The 20,257-nt window shown below is 46.1% G+C and overlaps 1 protein-coding gene across 1 annotated transcript; it reads right to left on the bottom strand.

Annotated features, from left to right (window-relative positions):
- Window positions 1-271: 271 nt before the first annotated feature.
- Window positions 272-18,518, bottom strand: LOC113573334 (protein FAM222A). Its single transcript, XM_027003526.2, has 3 exons — window positions 17,634-18,518; window positions 11,078-11,211; window positions 272-2,932 (listed from the first exon to the last, which is right to left on the bottom strand). Exons 2-3 carry the CDS (start codon window positions 11,166-11,168, stop codon window positions 1,575-1,577), a joined length of 1,449 nt encoding a protein of 482 aa, XP_026859327.2. The 5' UTR covers window positions 11,169-11,211; window positions 17,634-18,518; the 3' UTR covers window positions 272-1,574.
- Window positions 18,519-20,257: the final 1,739 nt, after the last annotated feature.

Below are 20,257 nucleotides of genomic sequence, written 5' to 3'. Positions count from 1 at the left end.
CCATCGGTGTTACGGCCTCTGATGCCACCAGTCACCGACACTTTTTTAAAATTTTGTTTACACATGAAATGTCTCCCCTTGTCTCCTCATTATGCTCAATTGATGCTAAAATGTAAACATCATCTTAGAAATGGGTTACGCCAGCCTGACTGTGTAGCTAGTTCAGAGGCTATGATTGCATCTCTAGAGGGTGCACCGTCTGTGCTATTAAAAAAACCAAAAAAAACCCAACCTAAACAGAAACACACACACAAAAGACAAAACACACAGATTTAGAAAAACATCCCTAAATTAGATTTATTTGACAATCATAACTGTGGAGGAGATTTCAGACAGTCATACATACAGTAGTAAATAGAATCACTGAAGTATAAGGAGGGAAAAGGGCTCATCTGCCAACCTCATAATTGCACTTTTTAAAACATCCAGCCCACTGTGTGCCATTCAGTTCAAATACTCCTTCCAAGGATTCCACTTTGACAGTGATGAAAGCCAACAGAAATCACATGACAAAACCATCCATGTATCTGAACCGCAGATACCAAGTAGTACCTTCTAACACGTTACAGAAATTCAAACTTCAATAAATAATAATGAACAAAATATGCAGATCACTGATGGAGAAATACACCTGCAGCTCTCTTAAGACTTCACAGTAATGCATTTGGGGCTTAACATCAGGTCACTGATGGAGCCAGTACAGTAGTGGATGCTTAACCATGTTCCCAGTCCATTAATAAGGCCCATTAAATTAAACAAAAGAAAAAACACTGGACTGGCTATAGTAGACAACAATCAACTAGTCATCAACTTGCCAGAACCAGGTGCCAAACCATATTCTGACTGGAGATGTGAGAAGTGGGATAAAACTGTGACATGAAAAGCATCGGTCACAAACATAGATGAAACAACTAGAATTTTAGAAATATGCCTGTTTATAGATTAACACAAGCATAATACAGGAAAAAAAAGTTCAAGTTTTCTTTTTAGGTGAAATGTTCCTAGAACCAACCCATGCCAGAGAAATCATCATAGTCTTTATAACAGTGCAATTAGAAAAAATCATAACTATTATGATTTAGTACTATTTAACAGGGCTTTACACATATCTGTCACCAGGGGTTCACTATATGTATTGTTTGTTTTCATCAGTTATGGTTTTGAAGTAAACAGTACAGACCTGAAGTTGTCACAATGTCTTGTAACTAGTGGGCTTCCTGTTATGTATTTGGCAGCTAATCTGAAAAGTTTTTTTTGTTTGTTTTTTTTATTTTCAGATTAATTTCAGTCAGCAGTAATGGTACAATAACACGAAATCCCTGTTGGTGCTAAACAGTATCTGAGTATATATCTGAGTACTTCTTCAGTCCAGTTAACACAGGTTAAACTGCAACTCGGTGACCTTTCCAGCCGGTCAAGATGGCAGTTAGCCTTTATACTCTGTAGAGACTCACTGAGCCCTTGAACCAATGGCACGCATCTGCTAAAAGGCATGTCTGACATTAATATATCCCCCTTCTCCCAATCCGCACAGTCCACTTCTGACCCTCCCCAGGCCAGCGTACCTGATGCCCCTATCTGAACACGGGCAGCTGGATGTGCAGAGGTTGGTGGTCGAGTGAGCGGGGCACAGCCGTAGCGTCGTAGCCTCGCCCCAGCATGCGCTCTTTGATGCAGGGTGGATGGATCTCGCTGATCAGGCACTCCAGAGACTGCAGGCTGCTGCTGAGAAGAGACGCCTGGCACAAACCCCGGCCGGGCAGCCCACAGCACGGGCCCACGTAGGGAGGAGGGGGCGCGGCATGGGCGTGGCCCTGCCGGGCGTGGCCATGGGCAGGGCCCAGGCCCACAGAGCCCAGGGGCAGCTCCTGCGGGTTGTAACAGTCGCCATCGGGTGTGGCGAGCACGCCGTTCCAGGCAGGCGGGAAAAAGTGGCTGACCGAGATCTCGCCGTGCGCCGCCACGCAGTTCAGTGGTGAGGTGCTGAGTTTGTCCAGCACAGCCCCCGTCCCGCCGCTGAAGGTGTGGCCTCTGTAGGCAAGCTGGGTGGTCCCTGCCGGGAGGCAGAGGTCCGGTGAGGCGCTGACGGCAGCCCTGCCTCCAGCGCTGGCTCCGTACACGCGCAGGGTGGCGCCCTGCTGGTAATGTTGCTTCTGCTCCTGCGGATGCCTCTGATGCTTGGGCTGCCATAGTGTGTAATCCAGACCATCTATATACCCCGATGCTTTGGCCATGTCTGCGGGCTGTGCGGGGAGCACTGCCCCAGAGTAGGCCAGGCTGCTGTGGGCAGGGCCCACCAGGCCAAAGCCGGTGTCCGAGCAGACCGCTACCGTGGCTGCTTGGCGGGAGGGGCTGGAGTGGGCTTCTCCTGGCAGGTGCAGGCCCTGACCATGGGAGGCCCTGGCCATCTGCCTCGCTACGCTGTGTGTAGCGTGGTCGGAGTGCGGCGCCAGGGCCAGGCTCCGCCCACCGGAGAGGCACGCAACCGAGGCCGCCGCCACCACACCGGGATGCGCCGGGACGCTGGGTGCTGCGGGAGGCTTGCACAGCTCCATGCCGCACGGCCGCTGCCGGTGCCGGCCGGCCAAGCCGCCGTGGCTGGACGGCGCGTACGGAGCCACCGCCATCTGGATGGGCGACAGTCTAGTCCTCTTGCCATCGGAGCCCTTCACCACGCCCTTGGTTGCGGCAGGAGCTTTGGCGATGGCCAACAGGCCTTGGTAGCCAGCCGAATAAGCCTGACCGTATGGGCTGAAGCGCTGGGTCGTCGTGTCCAGACCATTGACCGTGCGGCTGACCTGCTTGTGCTGTGGGACCCTGACGTTGGAGGGGAAAATCTTGATGGACAGCGGGCTGTCGGCCGTCTTCTGCGCGTAGGCGTCCAGCTCGGCGGCGGAAGGGTACCGCACAGACCGCATGGAGTTCAAATCACCTGCAAACGGACACGGTTCAGTTAGCGAGGCAGCTGAGCCAAGACGAGGATGTTTCAGCAACCCGAGGCGTGTTTCCTCAGATATGGATTCGCTTTAAGGTCATTTCGCAAACATTCTGGGGAAATTAGGTCCAATATATCCTTCTGTTACGGCCAAAGCTGATCATTCGTGTTTGCTAAAAAGAACAAAAACAAAATAACCCAAAAATAACAGTTGAGGGTTTTGCTGTGTGACAAAGCTGATTGCACGATGGTGCTCAGCAATAAACAGAAGAAAGAGAGAAATATGGGATGAGTAAAAATGATCAAGGATCAGACATGAGGCAAAAAAAATTAAATAAATCATCCAATATAAATGGAGATATTGGAGTGCCTGCCCTGCCCCATTTATTTATTTATTTATTTCCCCCCCCCCACGCTCTCTTCCTGTGCCTCATTTCCTCTCGTGGATGTTCATCCTTAGACATCTGCATCTTTCTAAAAACTCATTTTGTGGAGGGAGACACCCCAGGCAATGTTTGATCAGTGCATTATGAAATTAATTTGGTCTTTCTTCAGGACAAAATTGGATTACCCTGGGAAATCAAGAAAGAGATGAGGAGGGGGAGGGGTAGAAGCTAATTTGGTTTCAGTGGCAGTGAGTGGAATTCATTTCATGGCGTTTGGCTATGCAACCCACTCAAAAGGGGCTCAAATATAGGTGCTGGAGACTGTGAGAAGAAAGAAACCGCTGGAGTCAATCATACGAGGAATGGGACAAGACTTAAACATTTCCACCAACAGCCATAGCGGAACTGCGTCCACATCTAAACGGAGTCTAACATACACTCAAAATTAAACAGCAGCCAACAAACCCCAACAGTGAGTGATAATTATCACCAGTGGAGGGGAGAGAAGTAAAAAAAAAAAAAAAAGAAAGTTGGTTCTTTAGGGTTCTTTAGCCATGTGCACTGACAACCGTGATGAGTAACAGGACGCTTGCATTACGTGTCAGTAATGATGCTGTGTGACTTCCACAGTTGAACAGGCTTACATTATGTTGCTTATAGGACTATTTCTACAGTGGTGCCGCATGTGATTCTAACTTCTGCTGAAGTCTAGTAATGGAAAACGGCAATCTCCAGGGAGACCTACGTTCAGTGGTGTACGGAAAAGCTGAAGGGACAAACCAAGATTGAATTTAAACACCATTATTCAGGCAATTTCATGGCTGTTTAGCTCGCTGCAACAAAGGGAAAGCAGAGAAGAAAAAGTGTTCCACTGAGCAATAAATCTGCTGGCAGAAATTATGGTCACTGCTCCAAATGACACCTTCATGGAATTTCTGACATGAAACGAAAAGTGCTAAAATTAAGCTAGATTACCTGATAGTCAGTGAAAGTGACCACAGCCCTCAGAGGAGACGAAGTGTTGAGGGTAAAAAAACCAACCTCCTAAATAAAACAATTCAGTCCTTACCCCAATAACAGAAGCCATTTTCGGCGGCCGTTGCGCAACCACGAGACGGCGAGCTCACTTGTTGTTCCTGTTCAGGATTGATTTGGGAGTTCATTCCATTTTCGAGCCCACAATGAGCCTCCGACTGTGAAAATGATTCAATCTACAAGATCCATCTCATAAAAGAAATAAATTGGGTGTTTAAAACAGAGGCTTGAGGAGAAGGGCAGAGTGCCACCAATGCGTCTCCCAGCACAGCGAGCAGCCTGCAGTCACACGGTGCTCACCAAGGGTCATTCATCACAATGAAGCACCAGAAATAGACAGACAGATGGGTAGGAATTTCTATGTCATTGTTAAGAATCCAAGAAAGACCACTGGTGCTTACGGATCATGAGAGTAGGGGCTATTTTAAAATAGCTGCGTGAGCCAGGAGCCACGATGCTCCACTCTGCATCACCGTTTTTGATCTGGAGCACACAGAAATCTGCTTCTTGTTTGGGAAGCACCTGATGAAGCTTAAATGGCCGTGTGTGTTCAAACGGGCTTTGTGCCTCATATATGGAACGATCAGATGTTTCTCTCGACGAGGCTCTGCGCCGAGACACTTTGGTCATCTTGTACGTCCTTATTTCAAGTCTTTCCCATTCTCCAGCATGACAGTCCTCTGAAAGCTGGGGACATTTTGTGGAAGCACTGGCTGATTCAGTATGCATAATGAATTAGCCTACTCTGTGGTTTGGGGAGACCGAACTAAAGCTTAAATCGTGCCTAAGTTTTAGATTGTTAGCTACCGCATGTGACAGAGGGAAACAATTAACATTCTGACCCTAAGCACTTAATCGCACAGCGCGGACTAACAGCCAACCTCTCAAGAGTACCGCACTATCAACGTCCACTCCAGAACCATGCCAGAATTTACCTAGAAGCTCTAAACCTCTCAAGTGGACACATCACTAATTCCGAAACGCTATTTGCTGTGTCCAACTTACCCTGGGGCATCTCGGAGTGCTTACCAATTTACACTGCGCATGTCTTGTGAGTGGCTTTCCCGCACCTTGCATTAGGACTGCCTGGGGTGGGACGCGTGGGATTCAAATGGGAGCTGGCTTACGCATGCAAGGCCATTACCTGCAGTTCTCAGCACGGCAGCAGAGAGAAAGGGAGTCCAGCGGGTGCTGCCTGACTGCTCAGCTTCACAAAAGCAAGGTCGACCCTCTGATCAAATAAAGCTCGCAAAAGTGACTTCTATTACGTTAGGTCAGCCTTGAGCGAGGGGGGGGTGGCTCTGAAATCTCAATTAACACTCAGCTAATTAACAGCACACACGAAGAGAAACAGAACAAACTCTTTAAAGTAGGACGATAACAAGAACGCAGCACAATGAGGGGATAAGAGGGCAAGAAAAGAGGAGAGAGAGAGAGAGAGAGAGAGAGAGAGAGAGAGAGAGAGAGACAGAACAGAAGTGGACAAATGCTTGGGCAGCACGGGTTCATAAGCCCTTCAGTAACTGCAGGGAGGTGAGGAGCCACAGACAGCATGAAGCAATCGAAAGAAAAGAAAAGAAAAGAGAGAGAGAGAGAATAACATGTACTCTAATGAAGGGGCTTGAGTTTTATCGCCGCTAACCTCTGGACTGCATCCATCTCCCCACGAACACACACAAAGCTTTCAGGCCCTGTAAGCTGTCTAATCTTTCCCCATGGTTACACTTGGAGCACTTCCCCTCCGATCAGAGAGGAGACCTCATTGTTTTGTAGCTGTTTGACTTAATCAGCGATTAACTGGGAAACCAGCCAAGGCTTAAAAAAAAGTTTTAAAAAGTAAAAGTAAAAAAAAAAAGAAAAAAAAAAGCAACACTCCGTTGCTGAATTTTCCACATTTCCACTGGTTCAACAGTAGCCTACCAATCAAAGGGCAAAGCTTTACTTTCCACTATTAGCTTGACACGTGTTGGAAAAGCTTGGTTAAAACTATTAGTGTAAGCTTCTGAGGTAAAAACAGTTTGCAAAGAAAAAGAACCATGGGAATGTGCCAATCTAAAGTGCACTGTACGTATCCAGAGCAACAAGAATGCTTTTTACTTAAAGTTGAGGGAATTGAATAATTTAATGCTGAAGTAATTTGTTAAATCCAGCACTCTGAGCTACCACTGTCATCAGCACAGAAGCTCCAACAAAAGCCAATACAACTTTCTTTGGACCCTGTAGTGTTTTTTTTTTCTAATGCAGAACTGCCTCAGAGCAATACCACCTCATCCACAGCCTTGAGACACGACCATCTGAGATCTGGAACACATCAAGCTAAGAGGAGACAAATGCACCAATGACCAGTCAATTTGGATGGTTGTTTACACCAGTACCTAGCACTTATTCCATTAAAGCCAAAAATATTTAAATAAAGGATTTAGGCCCATTTAAGATATGCTCACTCTTTTTTTTTTTTTTTTTTTCCCCCCACCTCGTTCACAGTTTGAGGGCAAAGAATTAGCTTCAAGTGTTCTGGAAAGTATAAACTATGTAATATGCAAATATGAGTCATTAGAACTAATAAATGGGAAAAAAGCTAAAGTCAAAGCCAAACAAAGGCTTCTCTTATGTTATTAGTCTCACACTCTCTCAGTGCATTTGAATCGGCAGTGTTCCATTAGTACCCGAGAGGTTCGCTTGAGTGCTTAAAATGCTGCAGTTAAATCAAATGAGTAGGAGGTAGTCATCCCCTTCAGCACAATTATGCCTGTTAAAACATGGCAGCCCGAAAACACAGGACGTCCGTTTCAAGTGGGGGCTGGATTATGGGTGTACGCTTAGCAGAAATATCTCACCACCGCTCAGCTAACTCTGTAACGCCAAAACGCAGCGGTGAAGTCCTGGGAAGTGGACAAGCCTGTGAACCCCATTCCCTGCGAGAGCCATGCTCTTGCGAAGTGCTCCCAAGCTTGCGCAGGACAGAAGCTGCAGGGCCCATTATTAATATTAACAGACATTAATACTAACTGACATGAATCTCAGAGCAGGCGTCCACGTTCAGATGCATCATGTTACAGCAGCAGAGTGGTGGGAAGTTGGACACGGACCCTCATCCGGTGCTCAGGCTATATTCGATGGCATTAGTCCTCAAGTTCTTAAAGAGCCAAAGACACACGCCAAACCTTGTCTCATCGGACGCCTTCTTCAGGCAGATGCACCTGCGTTCCCCTCATCAGTCTCCATTCCTTCCTTTTTGTGGCATCATGTGTTGGATCTGCCGCAACATTCTGGGGAAGGCCAGAGCTTATTCATCTGTGCTTGAGGAGTCAGGAATGGATACCATTTTACACATCTGCCCGTCTCCGTTCGGCTCAGGCCTGCTGGACTGTGGCAGAAGGGTGGAGGCGGGGCAGGGGAGGGCGTGAGGTCCTGTTTAAACAGCCTGAACAGAGGCGCTGCACTTCCCACGGCTGGTGCTCGCATTACCAGTCATTCTTCTGATAAGAAAGGCGCTGGTGGCACTTCTCGCCATGTTCTTTTAATGGCTGGCCGTGAAGTGCTCCTCCAACGTGTTCTACTGCGATAATATACGGATTGACACTAGAGGGGAATGAGTGACAACGGATGCTCAAGCCTACTGTGAACAGCCGCCTTCAAAAGGGTAGAAGCGCTCAAGGATAGCTTTACTCTCAGAGGCCCAAAATGCTCAAATCAAAACCTGAGGACATGCCCTTGTAGAGCCATCGCTGGCGATCGGCCCGCTCTTGACGGCCCACAATTTCCTGAGAGCAATATCATCATGACTTGACCTCAAGGACAGCCACATTAGAAGCGCCATTCCATCCAAGGAATGTAGCAGTTTAAGGAGCAGACACCCTGCTCTTCATCCCGAGACTGAGCGTGGGGAGGAGGTGGAAGACGTTACTCAAAAGGCAACACTGGGAAGTTTTGAGTTGTGCCTGGCACATGTGGTGCCAACAGTCACAATGCTTTGCCAGAAATGTGGCTGGCTGCTAAACCCTGGGTGTGATGCATAGTCCAGAAGTTGCTGAGGCAGACATATGCACTGTATATTCCTCACAGGGCTACAGCCGGCTCCCTTCCAGAATAACAAACATGACACACGCCTCTAGGCAACTGTGGCTTCAGATTCACCAGCTGCATTTCACTCCAAGCATTAAACCCCTAGAGATCGAATGGGGGAAGAGAGATTAGTGCACAGTGCGCACCACAAGTTGGCAACTTGGAAGCCCCAGTTTCACCATTAGGTGGAACATCACCTAAGCCCTCTGCGATGGCCGGAACTAGAGATCCTGGGCATGGTGAAGTTCAGGCAGTATGCTGGGTGACCATGGGAGGGGGAGGAGCTGTCAGAGAGAGAGAGAGAGAGAGAGAGAGAGGGAGGGGGAGAGAGAGAGAGAGAGAGAGAGAGAGAGAGGGAGAGAGAGAGAGAGAGAGAGAGAGAGAGAGAGAGACCCGAGGCTCTGCCTGCGGCAAAACAGAGCCCTTCTGTTCCAGCATTTAGCAGACAAGTGGTCCACTGATTCCAAATTAATATTTAATAACACGGCAGACAATAAGGTTTTACCCCAGCTGGATATGGAGGTGCAAAAAAAGTGCTCCAAGTCTCCTGCCACAGCAAAACGGTGAACGGTTTAAATACCACACATACGGAAGAAGACGATGCAGGCGCTCTCTTGCCAAAAGGCATTACTGTTCATTCTCAGTTCTGCTCTCAGTTCTAAGAGTAGCTTAGGAAGTTCCAGACCTTGCTTACCTTTAACCTCACATCATGAGGACTACCCTGGGGTTTGGCTTTAAACGGCCCGATTTATCTAGCTCCTAACTGAAGCATACAAAACTCAGCATCCTTTTGCATTTTGACGAAAGATGATGCAAGTAAACACACAGGGATCAATTAGGGGCACACAGATGAATCCTGGGCAAGCTCTCCACGAGCCAATCGGCAGTGAATCACGATCAATGTTCATCGCTTTCAACAGCCCACAACTTACCCATGATGGCAAAATGTGCTCTCATTAATTGTGAGCATGATGCATACTGACAGTACCGATAATTAACAGACTTTGAACTGCTCTTACAAACCAAGACAATATGAATTTAATAATAAGAAGGAGTCCTGCAGTGTTGCTTTCGTGGTAGCCTACTCTGAAACTGTGAAGTGAAGAATTGAGATCAATAGTGTACGATGTGTGAACTCGTGAAAGACTGCGTTGCCCTTAGCGACCGCGTGAAACTCTCGATCAGAGAAAGGTTACAGCAGATTCAAAAGCATTTGGAAACACGTCCATCTCTGATGCTTTTTTTAAAAAAAAATTAAACAAAAACAAACAAGAACTTATCTCCTCATACACAAGTCATACAGCAAAGCAAATCAGCACTGCCTTGTATTTATGCAGCTTGATAACTGTAACGCCCACTGATCTACAGTGCACGCGCAGCACATTTCAACCACCCTCCGGTTCTCTGAAGCAGACCCAGGCTTTAGGAGTCACTTCAAAGTGACTGGCGCTGTTCTTCCGACATCTCACCCCAGGGGAACTAGGCCTCATCTCTGCGATGACAGGCAGGCTGGAGAGGGCGTTACAGCAGAGCACAGTTCGCCCTCAGAAGGGGAAAGTGTGGCGGCATGCACGGTGCCGCTGATCAATGCCCTCATGAATTAAATTAAAAAGGCTGCGACATGGGTGTCGCCGATAAGGGCCGTGAGTAGGACTTCGGCCGATCCGGGCTGCTGATAAATCTGGAACCCTTGGAGAGCCGGTGGAGGCCAAGGTGAATCTCATCTTGTCTCTACTCTTATCTAACCTTCTAACAGGGTCACTGCTTTAGTCTGTTATTATCCCCCAGAATTGGAGAGGCCTAATTAAGGCAAATTAATTCAGGCAAGAAGCCTAATTTATTAAGCAACGTTTTTGCATCAAAGAGCCCTCGTTTTTAAAAAACACTCGTATTAAAAATACACCCCCTCACTCCCTACCACCTCAGAATAAGGGCCATTGCTTGGATAGGAGAGATGGAAATATGGATTCTTTATGAGCTTGGTCTAGTTATCTATATAGGTTAGTCTAAGCAGACTTTTCTGTGCGTCCTACTTCAGAGTAGCAGAATGAAAATGTATCCACAGCTCTCAGACCTAATGGATGAAAATCCATCGTCTGGATGGAGGATCCATCATCCACTCAATACGCTTAAACCATGAAAATCAAAGGTTAGGTTACCTCTGAAAATTGAATTTACTGTGGTATTTTTTTTTTCCACAGCCTCGCTTCAGTAAACCGTTTTTCCCTCCCCCCTCCCCTCTCCTCTTTCTTCCTCCCTCTCTCCCACTCATAAAACCATGCCGCTGAGCCTTTCCACAGCGAGGCAGGCTCTGGCAAGATTGCTCCGACACCTCTGGATAAAGGGCTAAGCTCTGCTCCAAATCATCCGTTATTGCGGCCAGAGGGGCCTTTTGGTGACAGACTAAAGCTTTCCACTTCCCACGTCACTCACCATTGGCTGACTGCAGGTAAGCTGCTCTACTAAGAACAAAAGGTCTCGTTCAAAAACTACCCCACCCCATCTGGCTATATAACATAACCCAGCGTATGGACCTTGCACAGAGCCATTCGTGGGAGTTTTTTTTACTGTCTGCGTCAGGGTGCATCTTCCGACGCCATTTTTCACATGCAGAGGCTAATGACCCATGGGAGGTACTGGATCTCCTCTTGCTCACTTTTCTGGAGGACAGGAGTGTCCAGGATCTTGCCGACACAGACCGGGTGCTGGGGGGGTTGGTTCTGTCTTCTCTGCAGGCAGGCCAGCATGGTGCAGCGTCAGGCTCTATGGCTGCAAGAAGCCCCGTGGGATCTGCGGGAGAGCAAAACACAGGAACTTTGGGTAACTGGTCCTCGTCATGTCCCACTCAAGGAAGCCCCGCCTCCCTCCTCAGATGTGTAACCTCATGCACAGTATATTCTAACTGGATGCAGACAATTCAGTGTCGATTCCCTCTCACGGAGAGGATTCTGGGTAAAAGCAACACATTTGAGAATGTTGATCCCGATAGGTATATCATCCTGGAAACACAAAACAGTATCTTCGACATGGCAGAAATACCTTGGTGTCCTTATGGTCCTTGTTAGACATATCAATTGTCAAATATATCAGCTGCCTATCAATAGTTAAAAACCCAAGGATCTGCATCTTCTCTCAATTTAGTCAACGTAAACAGAGCTATGGTAGTAGATTGTTCTTCGAGGTGAACAGGAACAGGGACGACAGCAGTGACTCAGCAAGTGTTTGTCTTTTGGTGGGATTTGGTGGAGCTGGGGCGCATGCTGAGCTGATGACGGCACTAATCAATCTCTCAGCATGCCAGAAATCTCACTTCCCTCTGCTTTGTGCTGCTCAGATACATCCAGGGGCAAAACTGACAGGAATAATAACACAACGCCACCACAGGTTTAACACGCCAGTCACCAAACGTTATCTCCCAGAGGCTCTCCCCATGGAAGTAGCCATCTAGATGTCATTTCTAATCTAGGTTTCATCTTTTCCTTTTTGGGCAATATTTAAATGCTTGGTGTTGCTACACTCTGACATTTGCCATCACTCAGATCATTGTGATCTACCTTACCCAATTACTTTTTACATTAAACAAATCAACACATGCCAGTACTTCTTAGACTTAAAGGTAACGATGGTTAACTCTTCATATCCATCTGTTTGGCCCATTCTTTTTTTCCATTAAAAAAAAGACCCATTTGATTTATTTTCTGTCCAACTTATTACTCTTATATTTCCTGCAGGTTCCATAGGACAGTACCTAAGTAAGTCCCTAACTGGAGGGGAGTGTTCGGAAGCCATCTGTATAAACTTGATTACCTACACCTCAAAGGATAAAGAAGACAGCGTGCCTTTCATTCCTGTCAGGAGCCTGGAGAAATCTCCCCCCTTTTCCAGCCAGTACACACAGAGAGCCCCTCTTCAAACCGCACAGCCGGTCTGTGATCACAGACAGCTGAACGGCTAAAAGCCTTTTGCCTGACTATTTTGTGAGAGGACCAATTTCACAACAAGGCTTCCATTACTGCGCATTTGTCAAAAGAAGATACAGGTTTTTGGAGGAGGGGGTGTTAGAAAAGAGAGACAAACACAGGATCTCCTGGGAAATGCCTGCACAGCTTTATCAACAGGAAATGAGAGACAATTGCGAAAGTGCCATCCATTACTCTTGCGAGCGGCTGAGGGATAAAAATGCATTAAGACACTCCCCCCCCCTTTTTTATTCGAAAAGAGAGAAAAGAGCTTTGTTTATGGGGACAAAAAAAATCTATTCAAAGAAGAGTCTGAATAAGAGAGTATGGTAGACGAAGAAAAGCACTAAATAAGGCCAAACAATGGCGACGCAGACCCCTCCCGTGGATTCTGGAATATACACGCTGCCTAACTGGTCCAACGACCGCGACCCCATCCCGGCTGGTCTTTGCGCACCTCCACAAAGCCAAACGGGTTGCCACCGGCCCGGCGAGAGGTAGTGCGGCGACAGGGCCTCGAGAGGGTTTGCCAGGCCGAAGCGCCTCACCCCGGGGCCGTGTCGTCCGCCTCGAGCCGGCGAGACGGGGTGACTAAGTTTGAGTGGCAAGGACAGTAAATCCTTGCCACTCTTCCGTGCCATCAGCGTGGCCGATAAGAGCGGCTTATCGGCCCCGGCGAGGGCCTGGCGGGGAGATAAGGGTCCTGCAGAACGCTGCTGATCTTTTGTCTCCCAAGGATTTCTGATAAGATCGCACTGGGAGACAAATTGTCCCCTCCGTTTTCCACCCCCTCTCCTTTTCATCTCTCGCTCACCCGCTCTCAAGCCTGGAGGGGAGCTGGATGGAAGGTGTCTAATTGTACATGCTACAGTGCATAGCTGGGAGTGTGTGGAAAGATAAGGTCACGTTGCAGGGGGAAAAATTGGGCTCTACTTCCCAGGTAGGGTGGGAGCAGTAGCTTTATTCACTTGTGCCCACAAAGCACAGAATGTTGGGATCCTTTTAAATCAAACTGTAACCATTCAGAATCCCTTTGAAAGCAAGAGAGTTTAAAAAATGGATTAGACATGGTAAGCTAATTGCACGACAAGAAAAAAAAAGTCGCAGCATACGTTGATTCGTTAAAGTAGTTCTGTGTGTAAGATATAGAAGCAAAAAAAAGTTTTAAAACAGGCCCAAGCACATACTCAGAGGTTTGGGCACTAAATAACTGTCCCCAAAATATTCCCGCTTTATAAAGCAAAGGCCGTGTACACATACATGTGTATGTGTATACATATTCTGGAATATATAAACCTAATACTCATGTTCCCACATTAAAATCATATTAATTTCTTTCATTTAATTCATTTTCTTACACTAACTCTTGCAGCAGAAAATTTTATGAGGACTGTGAGTAAAATCAGAATAAAGTAGACCCGATAACCTTCTACTCCTACTTAAGCATGTGCCCCCCCCCACCACACACACACACACACACACACACACACACTTCCCACTCAAAGCTTTATAGCTCTCAAAATCCTGAGTTAATAATTAGATGATAATGAAAAAGGTTTAAGTCAGGCACTCTTTCACTCCTGGGTTACGTAGGATTAGCATGAGAGTGCTATGGTAATTTCTTTCCAGTCTCCTCCATGTCATCCTGGCTACACCCCAGGGGAACAAGCCAACAGTCAGTCAGACCTCTCAAAATGATAAGACACCGACAGTGATAGTATGTTAGAGAGCTAGAACTGATCTAAAAAAATGTGTTCAGTGGAACTAGAAGAAAAAAGTAATCTGAATGAAATTCACTTTACAGTGCAAAGAAGGACATGTTTTTTTTCTTATAGGTTGACTGAATAAATAGAACAATTTACTACAGCCATGTAAACTCAGGTTTACAGACTTCATTTCCGGTGCATCTTGGAGGTTTGAGCTATGAGAATGGTAGCAGAAGACACCCCCACCCCACCAACTGCTCAGTCTGTGGCCTCTTCCAAATCAGTAGCTCAATTATGAGCGACAGCAATGGAAGGGAGTGGGGGAGGGGGTCTACTCCATCACCCCCTCCAGTGTGAGCCCTCAGTGTGACGCTGGCGGTCCAGCAGCAGGGGCAGGCGCCGAGCACCACATCAAAAGCCCAGTGCACTCGCCCCTCCGATCACGCCGCTGGGAAGTGCCACGCCGAGCAGCCTCCCCTCTCCGTGGAAATAGGGATCCTCTCCGAACAGTGAAAAGATAGCAGAACCATCAACCACCCCGATGCCACCCCGCACCCAAGGGCTGGGGGGTGCCAGCGGAGCCGGCTTGACAGACAACGGCAGCAGATTCATCTGTAAAGCTCCTCATGCATTTTTAATGGAATCTATTACTTCAGGATTAGGAGATAAGAGAGCGGGCCCTGGTTAAATTTTCTGGTAGTTAGCATAATTGGGATCAGAAGCACAGGAGAGAGACAAAGATTCTCTTCACACACACACCCCCCCCCCCCCAAATTTCAAATGCGGCTGTGCCGTATAACCTCTTAACCAACTGCACAGGCTTCACACAAAAGAGAGCACAGGCCGAGATAAACAGTAACTCGCTTGTTCGCATTAGCATCAGACACCGTAAAATGGGCTTACAACAGGACTTTTAGCAGTTCTTCACCTGTTCATGAGGCTCAAGTGTAAACATATTCTGTCAGGTGTAAATATCCTTGGCTAACAGAACCGACCGGTTCAAGGAACATTATTATTCCAATATGCCCACTTATTTCTCTAGCAATAACATGCCATGGTCTGATGTTAACAGCAGGCTATTCTGAAGTGAGGCCTGTGTATACACTGGGGCTTATGGCTGCTGACCTGTGGGTTTTACTCTGCCCACACCCCCACCTACCCACCCGGCAGGGCAATTCATTATGCAGTTAAGGGTCAATGCTTCCTTCAAGTCATTAAAAATGGTAATAAAACAGAACTCATGAAAAAGATTGGCCAAATGTTTCCTGCAGGGTACTCACACGGGAAGAACTTCCACCTCCACCCCACTCCCTGTTGGCACTTAATGACCGGCTCGGCAACAAAGGACGCAAAGGAACCAAGAACTTCCAAGAGAAAATGGACTTCACCCAGCTCCCAAAGTGACCTCCACCTGCTGCTTGCTCAGTCAGAGTCTAAAGCAGCAGAATTATTCTCAAACTCTTATATAGTAGTAAATTGCTATAAATTAGTTTTTGTGACTTTGTGTGTGTCCAAAAAAGAGGCTAGGATGCTGAAGTGCTTCTGGAATCCTGGGTAAACGCTATCCCCCCCACCTGACTGAGTCTCTGTCAGTTAGCCTTCTTTCACCCCAGCTCCTCATCCCATAAAAATAAAGAGACCAATTAGGCAGATTTCAAAGGATGGCAGCCGGCCTATAATTACACACGACATCCTTAGGAGATAAAAGGTGATTACTGTGGATGCAGAGGGGGAAAATTGCTTAGCAACCAAGAGATTGACATTATCCCTGCAAGTGGGGTTGGGTGACCATCCATCCGCTCTCTGAGGTCACTTAACCTTCCCAGAGCGCCCTTATCTCTGGCTCCGTTTAACACATAGCCTAATCGGATCAACAGAGGAGTTGTTGCTAGCGATGAGTTCTGAAGGCCACGTTGCTTTGACCAAAGGAAACTGTCATATCTACTGCTGCTTAAGAGAATGTTAAAACAAACTTTGCACTGCAATAATACTTACATATGAAGATCACCTTCTGCCTGGAAATAAGTTTCTTATTTCCTAGGGTGTGACCCTAAAAAGGGGACTACATATTGTTCAAAGGGATCCGCAGGGATCAGTAGCAGCATCCTGTGTTCCCCTGGAATCTTGGCTAAGGTTAAGAAAAGGTGTAGCCGTGATCAGAGCACAAACACAAGGCCATTAACCGGCAGATAGGAACAGACTGCAGCAGGGAAACAGCAGTCAGGACGAAGGATAACAGAGCAGTGGTGGAAATGATGATTGGCCATGGAAGTGTAAGACCAACGAGAAATGCACGCATGGAATTTCACCTTCGCTTGATCCAAACAAGCAAGCGAGAAACGTAGCCGACCAGCGCCATTTTGCTGATAACCCCTCCATAACAGTAGACCCAGGCCATGGTGGCTGGCGTTAAAAATGCAGACTTGACCTTTGTCTTAAAATAGTGTGTCAGGTACCCAGTGACACAGGCAATGTACAGTAGGTATAATCTGAAAGTAGTTACTTTGGCTTTAAATGTCATCACATTCCTTTTAATGCACATCTGACTGACATGTAAAATTAAGATTTTCTGCTGCAGCTTTTCAAACTGCAGAGCTTGTCAAATATGTGAAACTGGTCCAGTAAAAGTGACTGGATGTCAGCTCATGATATATGAATAAAGCAATTTCCTTAAGGGTTGGCAGAAAGGGTGGGGGCTACAGGTCCCTTTGTAACATTTAATTATGTTCCCTAACTCAAAGGCCACAATGTTTATTTCATGCCCTGGCTTTACCTAGATGTAAGAAAATGTCACATGAAATCAGGAGTGGGCTTTATGTGCTATAGAAGGAGGACTCAAATTCATAAATTCATAAAATTCATGCTAATGGTGAATTATCACTCTTCCTTTTAGAAGCCACGAAGCTACATGGGGGGGGGGGGGTGTGGAGGAATCCATGTCCTTAAAGAGTCTTTACATTTCAAATACATTTCAAACCATTAGGAATTCACTGGATCGTGTTAGATCGTTTGTCATTCGTGTTAGGCGCACACTTCACATAGAGTCGACTTGTCTACAAAGCACTTATTTTAGCACCTCCTCAGATCAGGTACCGATCGGCCGACCGTAAACTTCTTCGCCTCAAAGGCGTGTTTATAGGCCTTCTTTTCCGCCAGCTCTGACAATGGAATTGCCCGTCTTAGCAGCCGCTTTGAACGGCCGGTAATATACTTCAAAGCATTTCCTGTAGCCATAGGGACCCTGGCACAAGGCCCCCTTTATTACAGTTGCATCAATCGGGATGGAGTCAGCTGACATGAAAGGCAAGGCGCATTTCCGACAATATGGGTTTACGCAGACGCCATTCAAGGAAAAAAAGGCAATTCGCCGTAAAAACAATGGCTTGAAAAATAGTAACAGAATCTAAAATGTTTCATTTGTTAAGAATTAACGGGATGCAGCACAACCCACTACTTCCTAGTTAAGTAGTACTGTATAACGCACTTACAAATACGGAAAGCTCCTATGTTTACAATGAAAACGAAAAGAATGATGAGACATATTTACCATAAATTAAAGCGCAGATGGATATAGCCACATAGGTCCGGCGTGTTTTAAAATGGTCTTATTCCGAGAGCAGTCATGCCTGCTGCATCACTCACGCCCGCAATTCTCTTGTCTGAAGATTTATTCGGTCAGTTGCTTTTGCACGACCACAAAACCCATCCACAAAACGTGCGAGATTGAATCCATGCAGTGTCAGGGAATATTCAGATCTCCAAATAGCTTCTCCAGACGCCTGCAATTGCCCCACAACTGCACAATCGATGCTATCCCAAGGCGTAGTTTAAACCCAAAACCTCCATTAATTGTCCTTGTAAGCACGTTAGTCAAATAAAACGGCTTTCATCTGTCCCCTTCGTATTCCGTTCACGGTAAAGTGTCTTCCGTGCGATCAAATTAACGTGCTGCATATCTGACACGCTGGGCTACATTCACCAGGTGCGACACTGCGAAGGACGGCTTTTTGACTAAACGCACCTGCTACCAAGCTTATTAGCTAAACACAGCTTACACAGAGCAAACCTCACAGAGAAAATATAACAAAACAACACAAACGCGAACTTTAAACACCGGAGTACAGAAAAAAACTAGAATATAAGCTCCGCCAGCTAACTGTTAGCTATCCTAACCCAGCTAAATGGCTAGAGAGCTTGCTAACAACAGAAAAATAAGGCTGTTGTTATCGCACTTGCCCAATCCACTAACAATGTACGCACAATGAGGCAAAGTTTATTCTGACTAAAGAAACAAACTACGTCTATCAAACAAAACAGCGAGCCTGATTAAGTGGTGGCCAGTTTTTTAATCCAGGTATCCGCTTTCGCAGACAAGTCCGCTCTGTTCTCCATGCCTGACCATCAATACGTCTGTGTACACACGACGGCTCACAACTAGCCCACTAACCGCACACTAAACCAATCAATGTGGAGAATCTGCTCGAATAAGCCAACGTTTTGACCAATCATTGTTGAGAGTGGGCGGGCAAGCGCGGTGACGCTGGCTACAGTTTTCCTGACCACGCTGAAAATTCGCGGAATTATTTAAAGGGGAAGCAGGCTGCTTCGTGTCACTGTGGCAGTAGCCTATAGGCTATATTGTCGCCGCTATAAATACTGCCAAAATAGGAGACAGAAAATGTTACGGCAACATGAAGTAACACATTCTGATTGTGACATTTCACGATCAAAATGTCAACAGCGTTAAAATTCGACATATTACACATGTCAAATATTTTACTTTTAATGTAGTTAAAACATAAATTAGGTGTAGCCCTCGAGAGTGAAGGTCTGTGCAGTTTAGAAACGGCTTACTTATCAAGTTTCCCTTTGTGATATTTGCGTCGTATCTAAGCAAATGTAGATGGAACAATTCACTTCTCTGTTTCAGGAACACCCATGGTCTTTCAGAAGCACAGATTTAAGGCTACATTAATAGCGGAAAACTCGTGTGCTTTTTAACTTCCTAGTCGTGTCTTCACGTGGTTATAATGGTTAACTTCTTGAGAATTAACCGAAGGCAGCTCAGCAGGGGTCGACCTCTGTTGTGGATGACTGAGTCCACGCCCATGCAGTGTTATTCTGTTTCAGAAACTCGACCCTAACTGTCAAAAACAAACCAAGTCCAATCCACAATTTTGACAGAATTTGGTGATTACCCCTGTAAACCCTACCCAGAGTTGAGCAAGGACAAAGTGCCTGGCTAAAACAGATAGACAGACAGACAGACACACACACACACACACACACACACACACACACACACAAGCTAGCTAAGGGGGATGTTGAATATAATTCCAGTTCCTAAAGTACTTTCGTTTCAAGCCCGTTTGATTTTTGATAGGTCTTGTGTTTAAGTACACGATGTCTAAACGTGTATTCGTGTACTTGCTGAGCTAAACCAAGGGTTTCTCAGGGCATCTGAGCCTTGTAGTCGAATTTTATCAAACATAGAAAGGGCAATTTTTTGTTTTGCTGTTTAATAAAAAAATAACCAGTATAACAATCAAAATAAGCATACATTGTAAAGCCTCTTTTTATTCCCATAGAATCCATCTTGCCTACCTTCACCAAATTAAACTCATTTTCAAAGAAACAATTATGTGATGAGAGAGGCTTTGCCGGGAACATTTGAGGGGATAAATGCCTTTAAGAAGATTGAATCCACTGAGAAATATTCCAAACCCAGCTTTAATTAAATGTGATGCGGGGAGGATGGGGTTGCGGGAGGGGGCTCTTTTTGCCTGAAATTATACTGCGCTGTAGACACATAGGAATGAGACTCCTTCTTATTAACATTACTGGATCATTTGAATTTCCTATCCAAGGCTAATTATGAAAGTGATGCAGTCTTTATATTCATATGAAAATCTCTCAATTTATTAAATCCACCCGAAAAGAACACAATGTGGATTGCATGTGTAAAAATTCATTTAATTTCTCCATTTCTTTTTTTCACTCTGTTTGATGTTACATTAGGAAATAATGACTTTCCTCCATGAAGAACGCCTTTGATATTGCGCTGAACAAGAACCAGAAGGGAAAAGAATCAGCATTTTAACCGAAAGCTCGAGAGCAGTCTTTCATCCAAATACCTTCGCTTATGTTCTAATTTAGATGGAATTAACCCTT

The sequence above is a fragment of the Electrophorus electricus genome, chromosome 17, assembly GCF_013358815.1.
Source record: "Electrophorus electricus isolate fEleEle1 chromosome 17, fEleEle1.pri, whole genome shotgun sequence".
Classification (NCBI taxonomy): Eukaryota; Metazoa; Chordata; class Actinopteri; order Gymnotiformes; family Gymnotidae; genus Electrophorus; species Electrophorus electricus.
Note: the sequence above shows the minus strand (reverse complement) of the source record. Positions and strands in the feature narration are given on the sequence as shown.